A 21,677-nucleotide genomic window follows, 5' to 3' on the forward strand; every position below is an offset into this window, starting at 1 on the left:
ATTAATAATTTTAATTATATTTAAATAAACTAAAGAATATTTTTTTTATAAGTCCTCAAATACTTTCATTGATGAAATATGAAATAGCTTGACGTGATTCATTGATGGTATAAGATGCAGCATCAAATATTATCCCGGAAAAAATACAAAATTAACACAATTTTTCCATAATCTTCTCTTTCTTCCATTTTTTATTTCTCCCATCCAAGAGATAATAATTTACAAAAATAAAATAGTAGTAAATAAGTTCAAAAAATTTAAGATACATAATATATCCTTAAGGTATTACTCTTTGATCGTCATTTCTACAGTATAAAGTATAAACAAAATGTATATAAACAATATACAAATAGATCAAATACCATACAAAGAAAAAGGCTAAAACACTACTGCCTTTGACCCAAACCCGAGATAAATAAAACTAGAAGTTACTTGAACTCGAAAATTACTCAAACTTTAAAACTTCAAATGATTCTACCCAAAATAACCCGACCTGTCTAATTGACTGGTCTAATCGCAATACAGATCACCCTGTTTTCATGGTTGGTAGGATTCCAAATACTGTATATAATGACTCCAACACTATCCCAATGAACCTAGAAACAGAAAGTCAAAAACATTTCCCACCATCTTAAATCTCAACACCTCCAGGGAGAACCTATCTCCCTATATATATTTTGTATTTTTGGGTTAGTACCCGAATAGTCTTGCGTTTATGCAAAAGCCAAGCTTCTTCATGAAACTCAACGTTTGAACCAGGACTTCAATGGAGCAAAACAATATGAAAGAAGTCGTTTACTTTCTTACTGACTTCATTCCGGCATCTTATCTTGATTGAAGTTCAAAGACTCCCTCCATATTAGCTCTTTTATGTCTTCTTCGTTCAAGGTCATCTGCTCAAAATCGAAGACGAAAGGAGATGGACAAGTGGGCTCTTCATTGATTTCATGAAGACTTGACAAATATGGGTGATTCAGCGCTTCCTCAACTTTACATGCATCATACAAAACAGATGTTTCTTATAAGAAAATGAACAAAGAAACCGACAAGAAAAAAACATTGTAAATTCCCTTGCCAAATTTACCAGTGATACGCTTGCTTGGATCGAAAACCAGCATTTTTTCTGCAAGGTCAATTGCCAAGGGAGATACGTCTGGGAACTTTCCAGCAAAAGGTTGCTTAGGGAAATGAGGAAGCTGCTTAACATACTTTCGAGCATTGTCACTCCTAAGGAATCCGAGATCCGAATCTTCTGGCGACCCTAGTAGCTGTTTTATGAAATAATCAGAAAAGTGAGATATTTATCTAAACATGTCTTATCATCCACTAAAAATTTACAACCTGCTTCATTCTTTCATTGTAAACAATACCTAAAAATGGTGATTATATAATATTCAGTGCTCTTCTATGAAACTGAAGAATTGGGTTTAGGTTTGAGTGAAAACCTAAGGATGAATACCTGAGTAATAAGCCCCAACTGCTGAACATAGTCTTTACCAGAGAAAAGTGGCTCCCTTCTAATTATCTCCATTAGAATACAACCAACCGACCAGATATCGATAGCAGCAGTATACTCTGAACAATTGAGAAGCAATTCAGGGGCTCGATACCATCTGGTTACAACATACTCGGTCATGAAGTCTGTCTCTGAGGTGGTTCTTGCAAGACCAAAGTCACAAATTTTGAGATCACAGTTTGCATTGAGAAGCAGGTTGCTAGGTTTTAGGTCACGATGCAGAACATTTGCCGAGTGTATGTACTTAAGACCCCGCAACAGTTGATATAAGAAATACTGCAAAACAATATAGTTATAGCCCAAGTTCAGAAAATACACAATCATATTAAACTACCATTGGTGATTCATGATATCGAAATATGTTTATTGCAATCTACTATGGCATAGTACACGGGCCAAGATAGACTACTGATGACACCAGTAACATCACAAACTAGGACCTTGCTAAAGGGGAAAAAAACTAATAAGAATGGTACATAACCCACCTGACAGTGATCATCGGTGAGAGCCTGGCTAGACCGTATTATCTGATGCAGATCAGTGTCCATTAGCTCATATGCAATGTAAACATCATTGAACTTTTCCTTCTCTGGCGGGATTATTATGTCCTTGATTTTGATAATCTGCAAAAAATGTTAATGCAACACTTCATATCCCCTTCATAGTATAACATGAAAAGAATAAGCAAACCCAAGAAAATGTATTAACAATGAGCAAACGAGTTAAGAATCTAGTAGATTACATTATCATGATCCATGTGACAAAGGAGCTTGATCTCACGGAGTGTTCTTTTAGCATCAATCCTGTTGTCGAATGCATTCGCAATCTTTTTTATTGCAACTTCTTCCTTTGTCTCGGAATTTGTGGCACAGCTGCAATTGTCACAGGATCCTATTTCATTGTGACTCAAAATATTATTTTGAAACTTTAATCTCGTGGTCTCTCTTTTAAAATTAAGGCTATCTGATCGAAGTACCAAACCCGTAAAAAATCAAAACCAAAATTATTACTGAACAGTATAGTAAAAATAGTAACTTCTTCAAACATCAAATTGGAACGAACCCATAGCTCATTTCTGAAATTTCTGTAAAAGGGCACTAAAGATTTCCATTTTCTACACTTATAATTAGCTCTTCTGCTTAATCACTAAAATCCCAAACAATGAAGAAAAGAATCCAAAAATTCAAGCATTTCAATGAATCTGCAGCTTAAACTCTCATCCAACGAAAACCCAAAACGGAAAAAGAAAATAATAAAAAAAAAGAAAATTTTTGCATCAAAGGTAGAAGAAGGGAAAGAGAATCATACCAAACGATGCCGTAAGCGCCACGACCAACAGGCTGAATAGGAGGAACATACTTGGAAGAGACTTCGAAGATGTTACCTAAGATGTTGTAACGTACATATCTGCCATCGTAGGTTGGGGTTCCTCTGAGATCAATCGCCGTTCCTTCATTCTCCATCTTCTTTTATCACTTCCCTTGAAAAGAAAACAGTGGTGCAAAAAGAAAGGAAAAGAAAGGCGTGTTTTTATGGAAGAAGGAAAGAGAAAGCAACAGAGCGGCCAATTGAGGTTTGCTTTTGTTTGTGGATTTTGAAATTTGAATGTGGAACCAAAAGTGAAAGGACTGTTGACCATACAAAGAATGAAAAAGTCACTGGGAAAGTTTTACGAAAAGTGACTTCCCTAGATAACTTGATGAGTGGTAGGATTTTGTTTGTTTACCAGGAAAATAGTTTACATATAGCACTTGTTAGAGGTGTCATGCAGAGTTCATCATGGGCCGGGCCGGGTTTGGGCCATATCCACACAAAATTTTAGGCCTGATTTCTAGGCTCGGGTTTAGCCCGGTCTGAAATATGGGCCTAAAAATATGTCTAAGCCTTGCCCCAGAGAAACTTGCTAAGTCCGAGCTTGGCCTTGCCCATATTAAATATATATATTTGATTAAAAATAAAAAATATATATATATATTTGATTAAAAATAATATATAATTCGGGTCGGGTCGGGCCGGGCTAAAAATTTTACTCGAGCTTGACCCGTTTTCTAAACAGGCCTAATTTTTTTGCCCAAACCCATATTTCGAGCGGACCGTAAAGCCGGGCTTGGTTGCCCAACCCATGATCACCTCTAGTGTTATGGCCGGGCGGTTCTGGGCTAACCAAAATTTTAGACCCGTTTATTAGACTTGGGCTCAACCCGGATAAAAATGTAAAAATTTGAATCTGACATGGTCCACTCATATTAATTTTATTTATATATATATTTTAAATATAACATATCAAAAATACTAAAAATATTAAAATAAATATTTTCCAATAAATTTAAAATAAAACTTAAAACAAATGTATACTTAAATAATAATAAGATAAGTGCAACTTAACAAACAAATGTTTCTAAAATAGTAATAAAATTAACAATAAAACAAGTGTTATATAATATCCAAACAATAATAGCAACATAATAGTAAAATTGTAGTAAAATAGTAAAATAACAACAAAACAGTAAAAAAAACACTTTTTTTACATATTCAAGCGCCTAGGCCAAAAAGCCTTAATCGATACTCAATTGCTTTCTAAATGAGACTTATTTTTTGCCTAAACCCATTTTTCAAGCCTATATTTTTACCCAAACCCTCCCACTTTTCGAGCGGGCATGGACAGGTCTACCCCTTATACACTTGTTTTTTTATCCCACACTCAATATGCAATTCTTAATTTTAAACACTTTCGGTCACACTCTTCTAATTCAAATTTCGACCTTATTTGTCATTTGTTATCAAAATATGCTTTACACTTTAATTTCTTTATATTTTTTAAATTTTTAAATTTTAGTCTTTAGCAAGTGATAAGATTAAACTCATTAAGTTTCGATATTTTCAAAATTTGATGTGACAAACATTTTATCATACATATAATGTCATGTCAACTTGTTATTTTACATATCACTCACTAAAAATTCAATTAATAGGCTAACTATTATTTACGTACTAAAATTTTAAAACTTAAAAAGTATAAAGACTTAAAATTACCCAATTGAAGAATACGCTACTAGTTGGAGCAGGACTAAAATTTTAAATTTTGAAAAATATAGGGATTAAAATTGATCAAATTAAAGGTCAGGGACTAAATCCAAATTTTCAAAAAGTAGAGGGACTAATAGTAACATTTAACTTACGTTGAGCCCACTTGATCATGAAGTGGGCTGCTAAATAAGCGCAAATGTGGGCTAAGGCGGATCCCAGCAAGCTGCAGAGCCCCATCTCAAAAATACGTGGATCCATCATGTATTCCTTCTTATGATTTATGAACATAACATATTTCTCGATATTTTGTCGTGTTTATGGGCTTTTTTACGTATTTTAACCTCATTTTAACCATACCCCTTCGTGATTCCACATTCCCGCTCCCAGCCCCTAATTCCCCTTCCAAATCCCTAATCACTTATTCACAGACACGACACCTCCCCCACCAATCTAGGTTTTATTTTTCTTTCTTCGATTCTTCATTTGTTTTTTTTACTTAAAAAGAAGATTTGTTTCGGTTTCTTCTCAACATTCATACGAAGACGGAGAAGACGAAGAAGAAAAAGAACATTCCCATTCTGTTTTTTGGTCAAACTTCAATCAGGTTCTTTTTCTTCTTCTTCTTCTTTTTTTCGCGTGTTTCAACTCTGGGTTTTTCTTGTGTTTGTGATTTTTTTTGTTTATATTTTGTTATTGACCCTGAAATCTAGTCAAGACTTTTTTTCATATGATTTGCGCATCGCATTGTCGTTTTTCTGGTAATTAATTAATTGATTATTGTTAAAAGATAATTCCTTTTTGGTATATTCTTGTGCGTGGGATTCAAAAACTGATGGGATTCAGATCTATATTCCTAGTAATTTGGTGTATGTTATGCATACATTTGTGCTTTCATTAATGGATGAACAGTAAGGTTCATCTATGTTTGGGATTCAGGGACTAGATAGTTTTTTTTTTGTGTGTGTAAAATGATCAAATTTGGAGAAGAAACTAGATTTTAGGTGATTTAATTGAGTTATATACAAGATGGATATGGGGTATGAGTGTCGGTGGTATATAACTTCATGTTATAGATCTGTTTGTGAATATATCTTCATGTTTTCGATCTGAAAAATGTTTGTTGAATTTGCTTGTTATGTTATTTACCAAGCTTACTTCCGCGGAGGATGTAAGTTCTTGGAATACCCACATTGCTGCGAGAATGAAATCTAGGCCTTAATTCTTTGAGATTGCTCCTATAATTACTTTGTCTTACAGTGGCAAGTTTATGGCATTTGTTGGATTAATAGGGAAGGACCGCTTATGGAAGTTGTTTGCGATTTAAATAGAAACTGCAACACCAACTTTACTGGATCATTATTTTACGGTTTCAGCTTTGCTGCCGTTAATATTCATAGAAATCATTCAGACAACATCTGCAATAAACCCGAAATGAACATCTATCTAAATAGAGAGAAAGGACAGATAAAAAATAATAATACGGGCTGGGTCTGAGCTTAGCAAATATTATTTGTGCTGGACTTGGACAAAAATCTAAGCCTGTTTTTTGGGATGGGCGGGGTCTGGGTCTACTAATTGGGCTTAAGATTTTGGTTGGGCTTGGCCCATGGACACCTCTAGTACCATGGTGGCCCTTGTAGGAGGCCGATCTGATTGCATTTTGCCTCCTCCACTAAAAAAATGGGCTAACTAGTCCTTCTACAATAGATCAAAGAGTAAGTTGGTTTTGTTAAAAATTTTATCCATTTTTACTGTTAAACATTGATCCTGGGTGTTAGAATGAGGTACAAATGGCACACCACACAGTTATTCTATCAAGAACGTTAGTTTTTATCCGTTTTTAGAGTAAACGGGGAAAATGCTATGTAACTCCTAGTACAAGAGCCTCCATGATACTTTTACTACTTTTTTGCCTCTGGACATTAGTCAATGTTGGCTAAGTCTAAACACATTTCAATTTAATCAAATTTCTTTGCTCATAGGACTCAAGAATGGCTGGGAAAGCAGCACAATCTGTGGTGAAGGCAGTGGGAGAATACCAATATCCATGGCGTGAAAAGTTGGCCAAGTACAAAGTAGAGTTATCAAAGGGAGTATGGGGCTATTGGGAACTTGGAGCCTGGAAGCCTCTAGGCATCAGTGCCAGGCATCGAGCCAGACTCCGAAAAGAAATGCTTCTAGCGGGCCAAGATTGGCCATACGATCCAGAGAAGAAAGAGATGAGAAGCAAGATGAAAGGTCACAAGTGCGACAGAATAGCCGCGGAGAGAAGGGAGAATACTGCTAATTTGATGCAGAAAATGCCTGAGATGTTGCTTGCTTATAAGAAACGCAGATGGGAGAAGAAAATGAAGGAAGAAGAGAAAGCTAAAGATAAATAAATCTGCATTTTTTCCTTATTTGGGTGGTCGAGAACAAAAGAAAAATGTTGAATCTTGTACTAAGGAATTCAATGTTGGGTTTTTTGTTTGAATTATTATGTATTGACTGAATAATGTTGATACATATGTTACCAATGAGATGGAGCTATGGGTTCTCAGGGTGGATCTCAGATAATGAATTAGGGTTTGATATTCAAGCACACCATTGTTTCTTTTGCAGGGTTAGTGTTTTGTATAGTTCACTAGTTCAAAGAATAATATAGGATATTAGGATAACATCATTTTGGAAATGGTTAGCTGGTTTTAGCTTTTCTTTCTTTCTAGAGTTCTCACCATTTATATTTATTTGTCACCTAAGGTTTTTTTTAAACTTATGAGCCCAAAAGGATTCCAGTTTTCTTCATCTTCCGCTTATAGCGCTTTTCGTTTCAGTTTCAATCCGGAAAAACCCTAATCCCTGAATTTGAATCCAATAAAGGGAGGTGTAAGGATTCAATTTTACGAGCTCTCAAGAAAGGTAACTTCATTCAACTTGTAATTCTTTTTCATATCGCGTCTCTCTTCATTTTACTTCAAACCCCATAAGAAAAAAATATTACTTTCCCTTTTTTTCTTTGTTGGGGTTGATTGGATTTTCTGTTTAATGGAGGTTTCTTTGATTTGGTTCTCCAATGTTTTTATAATATAATGTTGATATTTAACCTTTTTTATTTGGTTTGATTCTTGTAAATTGTGTGAAGAATCCTTAGATCTTGTTTCCATAGTAAAATTTTCTTAAGCAGTTTGCCAATAACATGCAGTGAACTTGTTTCTTAAAGATATTGAATGAGGAACTGTTGCTTAGATATGCCCAGTTCCGTGCTATCAGTTAGGGCCGTGAATGAACGAAACTTAAACAAAATGGCTTTCGTTCAGCTGTTTTATTCGAATATTGTGAAATTTTTTAATCAAGACAACCCTCTCTTCTTTTTATTTTTTTCATTATTTCTAAATTATGCTCTCTCTCTTTGTGTGTAGAAGTAGTATAGAACCAAATAGGTCATTAAAAGAAGTGATACTCAGATTGAGATCAAATACAGTGACACTCATTGTCATCCCAAACTTCACTGTACGAACAAATAAAAACTAAAATACAAGCACATTTTGGATACAATAAAACTATCGAGGCTTATATTTATGAAAATGAAATCATTCCAAGGTTTTTTTTTTTAGGATTTTAATAATTTTGTTAACAACTACCTATAGAATATTTTGAAATTTCACTCAATACATCCAATTAACCATCATTATATTTAATATAAAATCATTACTACTCTAAACCTTTACTAATTTAAAATATTTGAGTTTGTGCTATAAATTAAATCCACGTTAATTCAATTAAAATATTATTTTATTTAAAAACAATAATTATTATTACAAATATATCTCTTTTTATTTTTTAAGACTTGATTTTAGGATGTTAAAATTACCAATTTATTTATTTAAACATTTCATTCCAATTTTTTACATAAAAATTTCTAACTTTATTTTTATATAATTTTGTTTACTTAAATCGTATTGTAGTGATATAATTAGAGTTGTCCATGGACTGAACCCTAACAAAATTTTAGGCCCAGTTGGTAGGCTAGAGCTTGAAAAATCGGCCTAAATTTTTGCTCAATCCTATCTAGATTATAGATGCTAAAGTCAAGCCCAACCTGTGTTACAACCTATAGTATCAATACAATAGAGAATGTATCGATACTTGCTATGAGGTATCGATGCATTAGAGAGGGTATTGATACTTAGGCAATGTTTCTTTAAATTTCAAAATATTAAACCTTAAAATAGCATTGGTACTTTTGTGAAAGGTATCAATACTTTCAACCCAAGGTCGGGCTGAAAGTTTTTTACCCGAAGTCCAACTTGTTTAGAAAATGGGTTTCATTTTCTGTCCAAACTCATCTTTCGAACTTACATTTTTACCTAAATTCTCTCGTATTTTGAGTAAACCCCTGAACAAGTTTGGATATAAATTATAGTAGAGTGATAATAAGTAATTCATTGAATAATGTGAGAATAGAGGGGGCAATTGTTAATTAGCGGGCCTCACTTCTCAGCTAATCCCACTTAATAAAGACCTGGTGGGTTCTTTGTGGGCCTGGGTCTTTAACTTTAATATTAATTAAAATTACAATAGATCCGCCATTTATAATTTTCTATATTATCTAGTTAATGAAATTTCATTTAAAATTATTATTTTTCTCGAGAAGATACATACACTTTCTTTTCTTTTCTTTTTTCCCATTCGTGAGAATAATTTTAAGTGATTCTTATTCAAGATGCTTTTCAAATATTATTATTTTAAATAAATTGTCAATAATTTCAAACGAAACGAATGATACCCCAAAATCTTAATAAATTTATATATATTTAAAATTTTAGAAAATTTCAATTAGGCCCCTCGAATTTCTCATTATACTTTTTAATTTTTTTGAAACTTTTAAAAATCTCATAAAATTTTAATTAAATTCCCAGTTTTTATTTTAAAAGAAAAAAGAAAAAGAAAATCTCATTACACTCATAAAATTTTGCTAAATCTTCTCAAAATTTAATCATAAGATGCGATGGATTTGATATATTTTAAATCTATTTTCAGGAAATTTAAATTAAAAAATCAACTCATTGCATTTGATATTTGTTGCTTACGATACCTCTCACGTTAAATTAAAATTGTCGTGTTGAATGTTTTAGTTCGACAAAATAAGGCAAAGGCATGTAATTAGATAAAACCATTTGAGTTTATGAAATCGTTGACTTTGAGTAAATTTGTGGAATAGGAGTCCAGAAGGACAGCTGTTTTATCACTTTCACACCCTGTCTCACTTATTGTATTAACATTTGTTTAAACCATAATAAAAGCAACTGGCAGACTTTCGGTTTACAAAAACATCAATCACTTCATTTTTTAAGTTAATGGAATTAAAAAAATAAAATCATTCTTGCCCTACACCTATCTTTCTTTTTTATTTCACATCTCTTTTCCAACCCAATCTATAATCCAACTCTTTCATTTTAGTCATTCAATCGTTCAATCTCTGATGACAATTATTTTATTCACGTTACGTCATATTTTTACTTTCTCTTTTTATTTTTATTTTTGTCACCCAATTTTTAAGTTGCATTCATTTTGGTCACTCAAAAGTATTATTGTTCTAAAAGAATTAAGGATTAAAGTGAAAAAGTGAAAAGCGATAGAAGCTAAAATAATTATTTTAAAATTATCAATTTGTACTTGTTTATCTCATTGTCAAAAGTTCTAAATTTATTTTCTTGTTCAAAATTGAAAATTTAAATTTTAAAATATCAAAATCAATTAAATAAATTATTGATTCTTTTTATTCTTTGACGTTGTCAACCGATGCGATTTATTACCATAATATTGGAAGTAATTAAATTAATTTATTTAGTCTCCTCTTAAATCCGTAAGTTTTATTTTATGTTTCCAAATTAAAACCAACTCAAATCAATCATTTTAAGGATTCTACATGGAACCCCAAATTTCTTTGATTATAAGATCTCAAATTTTTCATTCTAAGCTAAAATAAAGAAAAATCCTTACAATTAATTAAATTTGTCTTCCATGGAAAACAAAATCCATAATTTTTTTCCTCCTTCTTTACTCAAAAGAATAAGCAATTAATCTAATTAATTGCAATGTTTTTCTTTGCATATAGCTTAGTATGGAAGATTCATGATTATATAATAAAATAAATACAAGCTTCACAAAAATTATTAAATTTGAGTTATCGAGTTTATTTCGTTAATAATAATATGAAAAGCATAAAAATAAAATTTTAAAATTTAGAAGGAAATTAATTTAATTAATTTCAATAATATAGTAACAAAAGAGGCAACATTAACAATGGATAAAAAATTTCAACATTTTATTTAATTGATATTGATAACGTGAAAATTAATATTACAATATTGAAAAAATAAATTTAGAAATTTCGACAATGTGGTAAATAAATACAATTTGATAAATTTTAATTCATTATTTTAGTTTCTTTTGATTTTTACTTTAATCCTTACTTTTTTTACCCCAACCAATATGTTATAAAATATATTTTTTGGGTGGTCAAAATGAAAGCGACCTAAAATTATTGGACCAAAATAAAATTGTAAATATAATGTAAAGTGTACAATTAAACATTGCTAGAAATTTGACAATTAGGCAACCAAAATACAAAGGCTGACAAAACATCCTAAAAGTTGGATGTGTAACAAACTAACAGTACACTTGTAATCATATAGTTGTTGTTAACTCATTTAATTTGGGGGTTTTTTACTCAAATAGGGTAGAAAAAAAATTATGTACTGAATAGGGTGTCAAAAAAATTATTTACGAAAATATGGTACTTTTTTCATTGGTGCCTATCTCAGAGGCGCCAATGAATAAAAAAATATTAATTTTTTTTGAATAAAATAATTTTTATTTTTTAAAAAATTTTAAATAAAAATACGAGTCAAAATGCGATCAACGGGTCAAAGGAGAAAATGGGTCGGGTGGTGCCTCGTAGGGAAGCACCATTAAAAGTGACTCATAGGAATGTGCCATTAAAAGTGCCTCATAGGGAGGCGCCAGTGGGTAATTTTATATGTATATTGTAACTTTTTGTATGAATATTGTAATTATTTTATAATTAATTTTGTATTTATAGTTTTGGATTAGTATTTTGTATGAATATTGTAATTTTGAAATTTTATATGAATATTGTAATATTGTTTGTATGAATATTGTAACTTTTTGTATAATTAATTTGTTAGTAATTTAGGATTATGTTATAAATTTTTGTGTTTGTAATTATTTAAAATTTAATTTATTAGTAATTTAGGATTAAGCTATAAATTGTTGTGTTTAGTTTAGTATTTGGTGAGTTTAACATAAAAGTTTATATAATGTAACTTTTATATTATGTAATTTTATTTGATTTTGTATTTATTTAACAGTATTTATTGATTTTTTGAAACAAGTTTTTATATAAGATAAGATCATTGACGCCTCTCAGCATGGCACCACTAATGGCGCCTCCCAGATAGGCACTACATACTGATCCGGGAAAATATTTAATTATATTTTATAAAAAAATTAATATAAAATATTCATTGGTGCCTATCTAATAGGCGCCATTAAAAAAGAAAAAAATTAATATTTTTTATTCATTGGCGCCTCAGATAGACAAAAAGAAAAAAGTAACCCATTTTCATAAATAATTTTTCGATAACCTATTTCGGTACATATTTTTTTTCTACCCTATTTGAGTAAAAACTCTAATCTTATGACAAAAAACAATAAAATGTACACATGATATAAAAAGCAATATAAATATAATATGAATACAAGAACATGACAAAACCTAGACTACATAAACTCTGACATGTATAGTTGTGTTTTTTGTTCATATTTAATATATAGTTGTGTTTTTTTTTTTATAACCCTTTAAAAATCTATTTTTAAAGTTAGAAAAAAAATGAACGGGTAAGGAAAAGAAGAAAGATAATCTAAAGAAAAGAGAAAAAGGGGAAAAAAAATGTAGTTCAAAACCCAGCATAAATATTACTGGGATTAAAAGGAACATGACAAGAGATTTATGTCTGGGAAAAGTGAACATTTGTGTTAATTGGTGACATCATCAAGCAATATTAGGAGATGGCCAACCATGAGTGTCAGCATATGACCTAAGCTTATGACAAGTGTCGATTCTGTTGGGTGCTTCAAAATTTAGATGCGCAAACAGAGACATTTGTAACCCAAGGTTATTTTAGGCTCGAACATAACCTAACCACTAAAGTAAAGCCAAGTGATGGGTTTTGAAATTCAAGCTAGTTACAGTCGAAATTCAGGCATACAAACAGCGAAAGCAAGAGTAAAACATTTAGGACGACATGTCGTCTTCCAAAACATGGTCCAATAGATTGAAATTTCGAGTCTTTAGAGATTTTTATTTTATTGTCTTTTCAAGAATTTAATTAAAAAGAACAATGAATTAGTCATAATCTTTTCCATGGATTTGGACAAAATTGGATTCTAGCATGTTGTATACATCAAAACCAATACAGGGTCTGTAAATAAGAACTACAATCCCTTACACAAGGAAAGACCAGAAAACAACAGAACACCTATAGGCAAAAAAGGGCAAATTATAAGATCAGACCACTTAAAATTTGAGTTAGAGACCCTGTACAAAAGTATGGAGAATTTTATAACCATTTGAGATGAATGATCAATCCGAATTGTAGGCAGTAGGGGTTGGAGCAGGTGTAGTGGAGGTTGAGCTAAACCCTGGACCACTTTCTTTCATCTTGCTGGGCATTTTCTTGGCTACCGACGCCATTGAAGTAACTGATTTGAAGAAACCCTTGATGATTCTCATCTTAACTTGGCCTCTCCTAGGCGGGAGACTTTGTTGTTGCTTCTTGGTGGGGCTTGTAACAGTGAATTCCATTTCTGCCAAAATATGGGAGTTGCAAAGCAGAGGAGTATACCAAGGAAAAAACAAGAGTATGAAACCGTTTAATCTCTCTGCTTCTCTTACAAGGCAGAAAGAAAAAATGGAAGAGGGTTTGTTTTGTTTTAAGGACAAAAATGATTAAGGGAGTTTTGGGTGTTTGAAGAGTGTTGAGAACTGAGACAAGTGTTTTGAGTGAAGCAGGGATTTATGAAGAGAGCAAAGCCTTTCTAAAGGATAAAAAATTTGGTTTCTTACTTGGAGACCAAGTCTGAGGCTTATGCTGAGTTGGAAATTGAACTGTGGGAAGAATTTGATCAGGTGTTCCTAACACCATTAAATCCGGTGGGGCTATGATTTCATTAGAAGCATCAGATTATGTGAAAAAAATAGTAATAAATAAAGAAGTAATGTAAAGCCAAATTTGTGTCCAGAATCTCTGACTCTCCCTTTCTTTTTTGCCCTGCAGAGATTTTGAGCATGTCACCTAATCACCTTCAACTAGAGAACCAAATTACTGCCTTTATTTATCTAATTCAGAGAGAAGAGAAAGAGATTGCAATTATTAGATTTAATTTTTTTTATCAATTCAATTCTGACAACACCTCTGTAACAGCCCAAAATAGGGCCTAGTTGGAACAGTAGTTTCAATACCAAAAAAAAAAAACTCGAAGTAGAAATATTTAATTTATAATTATTTTAGAGTCTATGATATGTTTGGGTGATGGTGTGCAAATTTTGTTAAGAAATTTTATCGATTAAGTGCCCAATTTTATTATTGGGATCCAATTGTATTAATTGCAAAATATGAGTTCTAGAACATAAGTACTTGTTTTAAATGGGGGTTTAAATTAGAGGTCTTTAAATGACAAATAGACCATCATATTTCGTTATGGACAAAACTAGTCATGGAAGGGTAAAAATTGAAGGTATAGTAAAAAGGGCATTTTTGTCATTTGGGTGTTTTAAGGCATAAAAGACAAAATTGAAACCCAAAAATCTGCTCATTCTCTTCTCCATGCTGCCGAAACTTTCAGCAAGTCATGTCTAGGTTTCAAGCTTTTTCAAAGTTCAATTATCAAAGAAATCGAGATTTGGACCAAATACGGGGAAATGTCAATCAAAATAATCGACTCGCGTTGAGGTAAGTTCGTACGCGTTAATCATTGTTACAATTATGCTTTTAATGCTTTGTTATTTCATAAATTGTATACACGAGAATACAGTCACGTTTAACGATAAATCGGCTATGTTTAGCACTTAATATGAAATTCGAGATAGCTTCAGCTATTTATGGCACTTAGTGTGCGATTTGGAATAGCTTCGGCTATTTATGACACTTAGTGTGCGAGACTGAGATAGCTTCGGCTATGTAAGGCACTTAGTGTATGAAACATTGAGTATTCGATAATGTTACGAGAATGTGTAAGTTCGTATAGTAAGTTTATAAGCAATTAGATGTTAAATTCTGAATGAATGTTAATTATATATATGCTGAAATGAAATATGCAAATATATATATAGCTAAATGTGTTTTAGTTCGGAAAGTAAAAATAGATGTGAATGCGATTTATTGATGTTTAGCACTAAGTGTGCGGGTATGAAATAGCTATGACTATATGAACGGCACTAAGTGTGCGAAATTAAAATAATGATGTTGGATAATGGGCACTAAGTGTGCGAAATTAAAATGATGATGTTGTATAACGGGCACTAAGTGTGCGATACCAAGAGCAACTTGGTTAGATGAGAAAGAGCACTAATTGTGCAACTTCATTATGGCATCGGCTCGAGATGAGTTTTGAGTGCCAGTGTAAGACCACGTCTGGGACATGGCATCGGCACCGATATGTGATCCCATGTGAGACCATATCTGGGATATGACATTAGTGTCCTACCAGGTGTACGAGATATCCCAAACATCCCTAATATTACAAGTAGTTCAACGGGAAATTCAAGGAGTATGCTCAAGATAAGTAAGAGTAGGATATGTGAGTATTATGACTAGGCACAGGTATGTATATGAGATTCATAAATAATGTGCTCAGATTATGATGCATTATTGATAAGGATGCAAACAAGTAAGATGTGTCTATGATCACTTGATTGTTGTGTGCCAAGATATAATATGCTTTGGTGTAAGTGTATATAAATGAAAGTGGACACAAAGAATTAATGAATGAGTGAAATTGACCTTAAAACAGTTGTGGGCAACAGCATTAGTATAACTTTGAAAAATCACCAAAAATGGTGGAAATTGAATTAAAGTCTGGGTGAGATATGAAATTAAATATTAATGAGTCTATTTTTTCCATAAAAGAAACAGAGTAAGCAAAAGAAGTGTGAATTATGAGGTATTTGAATTTTAGTGAGACAGGGTCAGAATGAGTTTCGGAATCACCTGTTCCAACTTTGAAAAATCAGTAAAAATTGTACAAAAGTAACTATGGAGTATAATTTATATGTTTGAAATCCTTATTATGTCTATTTTCAAGTGAAATAAACGAGAACATCAAATGAATTTTGTACGGGGAGAAAATTGATTCGTTGTGAAGAAGTGTCAGAATTGTTGGACAGCGAAACAGGGGTAAATTTAATGAATAAACTGTATTAATTGGCTAGACCAAAAATTCTTAAATTTTTATGGTAAGAAATTATGTGAGTCTAGTTTCAGGGAAAATTTACGGTTCTTCATTTGGAGTTCTGTAACTCGAGAAATAAATAATTTAGTAACAGTGACTCAAGTAGACAGATTAATGTGAATATTAGTAATAAAGTGTAAGCATGTGATATAATGATTATATCATCATAAGAAATTATTACAGGATTTGTCCACACAAGTTTAATAATTTCTTATTATTTTCATATGAACTTACTAAGCATTTATGCTTACTTCCTTCTCTTTCCTTTGCCTTATAGTATCGCCAAGTTAGCTCGGGAATCGGTGGACGTCGGAGATTTGCTCACACTATCAATTAGAACACTTGGTATATCTAGATACATAAATTTTTGGGTTACGGCATGTATAGTAGGTTTGGTCGTTTTGTCATATATGTCATATTTCTTATGGCCTAAAATGTTGACCCTTATTTAATAAATGTTCTTTTTGATTAAGGCTATTTGGAGATGGCCAATACGCCTATGATATGGTTATTCATGTATGTGGTAATTGTATAATTGAATGTTGTGGAGGTGGTTTACAAATGATTTCATGAATGACGATGTGTATGGGAATGTGAATGTAAAATTGGATATTCGGATGTCCAATTATAGTGTGATACATGTTGACGAAATTTTATGACACGGTTTTAGATGTTCAAGAAATTTTAAGTCCGGTAACACCTCATACCCTGTTCCGGTATTGGATACGGGTAAGGGGTGTTACAACCTCAGTTGGTTGTCCATTAATGATTCATTATAATTATAACAATCAAATTACGGGAGGGTTTAAAAAAATGCAAATTTGAGCCACAATACAATTAATTAATATATGAATTTAAATGTGAACCCTTTTTTAGGGCACCTAAAAAAAGCTCGACACTTTTTGTCCCCTGCTTGTTTAGTAAGGGTTTTTTTTTCAACTTGTTTCATAAGTTCTTGGCTTCCACTTTCTCTTTTTCTAGTTTGTTGGGGCTTTTATCACTCCGAAATTCTCCATTCTCCTTTGCCTGCCCCAGTGGAGGCTTCTTCCGGCTGCTTTGGGATTGCAAGTTTTATGCTCTTTTGTTTTGTTGGGCTTTATGGTCTTCGCTTAAGGGTAAACATTGGGTCCTTTGCAGTGTCGAAGTAAGGGGCGATCCGGACCTGGACTAATTGCCATTCATTTGAAGGCAAGGTGAGGACAAGTCTAAGAGCCTGCCAAGAACATTCTCGTTTGAAAGCTGACAAGCTGTGATGGTTTACTTTTGTTCTTTTTATGAATTTTATTGCATCTGTTGTTTTTGGTCAACAACATTTCCATTACCGCGGCGGCCAAGGCTTGGAAAAGGACTCTTTGCATCATAGTGACTCACATTTGTTGTTTTGGCTTGAGTTCTCCTTTATCAATAATGGAGGTCTTATTGGAGTGTTGGATTTTCCTCTATTGCTCAACTTAGAACTTTAAGGTTATTGGCTAGTTTTGGGAACCATGTCTCCGACTAGTTTGGCAATGCTTTTGAAAAGTGCTATGAAAAAGTACTTTTGAGAAGTGTTTTTAAAAAGTTTGGTTTAAAATTTGATTGTTTAGCATTGCTCTCGAAAAGTGCTTTTGAAAAATAAAATATCCATTTTAGACATATTATTATCAAGTAACAAATATGTATTTAAATAATATTTAAATTAGTTAATATTATTATATTTTAGTAAGAATATAAAAAATTATTATAACTTGTTGTTAATATTTTAATATATGAAATAAAAATTTTAAATATTTTTAAGCAATAAATATTAATTATTTATAAAATTTAATTAGAATATATAAACTATATTTTAAATATTTAAATATAACCATTAAATATTTGTAATTAGTATTTTAAAAAATATTTTTTTATTTTTAATTAATGATTTTAACACATTTGTAATTAAGCACCAAGAAAAAAAAAGAAAGTACTATGTTATTGAAGGGGTGAAAAAGTAATTAAGCACCAAAAGTGTTTTTGAGAGAGGAAAAGCTAAAATTTTTAGCTTCTCCTCTTCAGAAGTGTTTTTGAAAAGCACTTCTGAAAAACTAAAAATTTCAGTCAAAAATAACTTGTTCTGCACAGCTTTTCTTTCAAAAATACTTTTGGAGTCTTCATTGCTTTTTTTAAGCAATAAAGAACTGGCCCTAAATGTTGAAAAGTACGAGCAAGAAAATTGAAACCCATTCACTTGAATTGATGATTAATCCTGAAATCAAAATTATAACCACGAGACTTACAAAAGCTCATAATTTCAGGCGCACCCCATAAACAATATCATTTTCTAATCCTTTGAGAACTGCAAAAATTGAAGTTTAGAGACCGACAATGCACCCTGGACCTGCCTAACTTAATTAGGCTCAGAGACAGTCAAGAGAGAGTGGTTAGAAAGAATAAGAAGAACAAAAAAAGGGTCAGCTCATTGACAAACCAATAACAAAAGAGTAGTTTGTTCATCCGGCTAAGCTAAGCTACCATTGCTACAGCAGGGCACGACTTGACTCGAAAAGTCCATCATTACATCATTTTACCAAGCATCGTCCATGCATCAGAATGGGACCTAACTCAGATGCCATTACAGCACAAAAAAATATTGGGCAGGAGTTATCTTGATCAAATCAATGTTATTTTGAGAATAAAAATGAAAAAGAAGTGGAAAGATTTTTCTGTTCGCATGTAGGAGTTTGGAGAATTTTGGGTTTCATATCTTGGCGCGTACAGTGGATGGAAAGCGTTGTTCTTTATTTGTATTTGTACCACGATTATATTTGCTTCCCTTTTTTCTTGGAGGTTGCCAGGTAAATGGCCTACCATCTTATCTTTTTATCATTTTGTAGCTGTTAGCCAGTAGCGGTAGCACCTGGTCCTGGATGTTGACCTTGTCTTTTACAAAAGCTTACATTCTGCTATATTAGTCTCTATGCATTGCATTTGTTTTTATTTTGCTTTTAAAATTTATTTTTGACCAAAAATAGCTGTTAAATTAATTATATTAATTAATTATTTTTAAATATTACAATTAATGAATCTGAAGGCCAAAATTTCAAAATTTAAAAATCTATTAGAACTATAGAATCAAACTGATCATTTTACTCATTTCAATTAATAACCTAATTTAATCTTTACAAAACCCATGGCCTTCAGACCACTGTCATTTCATCTTTTACCAACTCATATTTGAAATTAGTATAATGGATATATATTTGTAATATTTTAAAAGTTCAAATATGATGCAAGCTTTTATAATCTTTCTATATTTAAAATTTACTCTCTCTTTAATTTTAAAATTAGATTTTCTATTATTTGGATATAAAACTTTAAATTTAATTATTAACCTCCTTAAATTCTTCTGTTAAATTTTGATTTATTCCGCATAAATTTTTTTTTATAACATGGCTATTAAGTTAGTTTTTTTATTATTTGAAATGTTTCTCTAGATAATTTAATAGGTTGGATATGAATTTTAAAATTAAAAATAAATAAACTAAATTCTTGAAATCAAAAATAAAATTCTAAATATATAAAAAAATACAATATTTAAAACGTATTTTATTATTTTAATTATAAAATTTTCACATTAACATATTTGATAAAATATATAAATCACGGTAAGTTGTAATAATATTATTATCCTCATTTTTAAAAATTTTTTAATTGAGATACCACACAAGAAGGTTGGATCCAATAGTATAAAATGAAATAAAATTCTCAAAAAAAAAAGTGTAACTTTGTGTACGCCCTATATTGATTCTGACTTTTGTGTATGATCCATACAAAGTTTATATATGCATGCAACACGAATCTAAATTAACCAAAAAGTTACAAATATTATATTAAAACTAGATCCTTTTAAGAATATTAAAATTGAAAATTGAAAATTGAATTTGTTTGCTACGAACTTCGAAATGGGATTAAAAGGGAAATATTATTATATCTATATACGACTTTAAATGTTTATATTTATTACATCAAGTTTAATTTCAACTGTGAAATTGGACCAACCGTATACAATGTGAACGACAATGATGCAAAGATAAATTACTATATTCCTGTTGACCCATTAAATAATGCAGATAATAGCATCGAAAGTGCTCTTTATTTTAACATTACTTTTGCTGTGCTTTTCCACCAACAAATGAAGAAAAAGTGCAACTTCACCTATTTTTTAAAATATACGATCTGACAGCATTATCAAAACCGACCGAGTCCTAGTATTGGTTGTGGTGAAAAGGAGAATTTTCACCTTAGGTCTACACTTGAACGACTTTTGTCAGTGAGGGCTTGGTGTTTGTTTTCTTAATATATGATTAGATTGGTTATAATCAGTAGAATTCCACCTACTAATTACCACGCTTTTCATTGGTTTTCGCTCTCTCTCTCTCTCTCTTTTAAACACAAGAAAAATGATGAAGTTTATGATAACTAGCTTCACTCTTATGTCGCTTCCCAAACACCATGTGATTATGAAGAAATAATGAAATAAGAGATTGAGTTGAGTTGACCCACAGGATTTGCCTTGGCGTCTACGTTAATTTTGATCCTCCCTTGTGGTTTTATAACACACAAAGTTAAATCAACCGGATTTAGGCGGTCGCCGTTGGTCTTTGGCCCCTCTTATCCCGCTTCTTTCTCTTTTCCCATTCTAATAAATACCCGAAATGGATTTTTTTAATTATAAAAACGGAACAGATTATTGGAACTTTGGGTCTTTCCCATGCAAGGTTCTTCAATAAAAGCAAAGCACGGAATTTCACTTTTTCTTTTGATTTGACTCAAATCCCACTAAATAAAAAACGAATGATAGAGTCATAGAGATACTCTCTACTAATATTTATTATTTATTAGAATGGATTTTAAGCAGAAGAAAACAAACAGCTGCCAACCCATAACTTTTCAAACAATCATGGCTCCATCTCCCAAAGAAAAACACAATCCATATCCAGAACTCAAAATTTGCAGAAAATCCAAAAGTTTATGCAAACATGAAAATCTTCAGACTACTGAATCATAGATTCATAGTGCATCAATTACACAAACAACAGATGGGCAGTAGGAACAGAATGACAAATAAACCCCGAAACAAACCAGCCTCACCATGAACATCATCTCCTCTCAAAAACTAGTCGGAAACAACTATGGAAGAGGGCTTAAACCACAAAATACAAAAACAAACAAACGAACATGGGTTTATATATATATCCCCTACCTTAACTGACAAAAAACACGAGTTAATGTAGGGTTACCCTTGTTGAGAAACCAGACAGAAAGCTGTAGCCTGAATCTAAAATGTCAGGTTTTGAAAAGCCTAGCTACAAGGATTTCAGAAGAAACCTTGTTTTATTCATGGGGTTTTCTGGATACTGCCTTTTCGGGGGGAAGGTTAGAGAAGGGGGGCTTGAGAACCATGAAACATGTTTCTCAAACTCAAGAGGATTGGGACAAGAACCACAAAATAGGATGATGATTGATTTGACCCTTGACTGAGATGGTTGTTTTCCAAGATATGTGGCCATTTCCTTCAGAGGTATAGCCACTTTGTGGTGGAGTCGAGGTTGTAGACGAAGACGAACAACTCTTTCCATCATATCCTTCACTTTTGTTC

At 31.9% G+C, this 21,677-nt stretch overlaps 2 protein-coding genes and 1 long non-coding RNA gene across 4 annotated transcripts; 2 read left to right on the forward strand and 1 right to left on the reverse strand.

Annotated features, from left to right (window-relative positions):
* Positions 1 to 247: 247 nt before the first annotated feature.
* LOC105770633 (mitogen-activated protein kinase homolog NTF6) lies at positions 248 to 3,216 on the reverse strand. Of its 2 annotated transcripts, none has more exons than XM_012591912.2 (6): positions 2,825 to 3,216; positions 2,259 to 2,388; positions 2,002 to 2,139; positions 1,460 to 1,792; positions 1,085 to 1,268; positions 248 to 988 (listed from the first exon to the last, which is right to left on the reverse strand). In XM_012591912.2, exons 1-6 carry the CDS (start codon positions 2,977 to 2,979, stop codon positions 813 to 815), a joined length of 1,116 nt encoding a protein of 371 aa, XP_012447366.1. In that variant the 5' UTR covers positions 2,980 to 3,216; the 3' UTR covers positions 248 to 812. The 2 variants fall into 2 exon arrangements, with proteins under 2 accessions (XP_012447366.1, XP_052485995.1); XM_052630035.1 differs by having other exon boundaries at positions 2,259 to 2,407.
* A 1,677-nt stretch (positions 3,217 to 4,893) lies between these two features.
* Positions 4,894 to 7,124, forward strand: LOC105770031 (uncharacterized). Its single transcript, XM_012591062.2, has 2 exons — positions 4,894 to 5,147; positions 6,526 to 7,124. The coding sequence occupies exon 2, from the start codon at positions 6,535 to 6,537 to the stop codon at positions 6,922 to 6,924; it is 390 nt and encodes a 129-aa protein (XP_012446516.1). The 5' UTR covers positions 4,894 to 5,147; positions 6,526 to 6,534; the 3' UTR covers positions 6,925 to 7,124.
* A 7,308-nt stretch (positions 7,125 to 14,432) lies between these two features.
* LOC105771029 (uncharacterized) lies at positions 14,433 to 16,631 on the forward strand. The gene is made up of 2 exons (XR_001126388.2): positions 14,433 to 14,559; positions 16,335 to 16,631. It is a non-coding gene; the product is annotated as an uncharacterized LOC105771029 (long non-coding RNA).
* Positions 16,632 to 21,677: the final 5,046 nt, after the last annotated feature.

This window comes from Gossypium raimondii, chromosome 5 (genome assembly GCF_025698545.1).
Source record: "Gossypium raimondii isolate GPD5lz chromosome 5, ASM2569854v1, whole genome shotgun sequence".
Lineage (NCBI taxonomy): Eukaryota > Viridiplantae > Streptophyta > Magnoliopsida > Malvales > Malvaceae > Gossypium > Gossypium raimondii.

Excerpts from the sequence above, each read along its gene's own strand:
- LOC105770633 (XM_012591912.2), bottom strand. The coding sequence starts at position 2,979 with ATGGAGAATGAAGGAACGGCGATTGATCTCAGAGGAACCCCAACCTAC. Across the intron at positions 2,389-2,824 it reads GGCGCTTACGGCATCGTTTG|CTGTGCCACAAATTCCGAGA; the intron begins GTATGATTCTCT and ends TGACAATTGCAG. Across the intron at positions 989-1,084 it reads TCCAAGCAAGCGTATCACTG|TTGAGGAAGCGCTGAATCAC; the intron begins GTAAATTTGGCA and ends ATGCATGTAAAG.
- LOC105770031 (XM_012591062.2), top strand. The coding sequence starts at position 6,535 with ATGGCTGGGAAAGCAGCACAATCTGTGGTGAAGGCAGTGGGAGAATAC.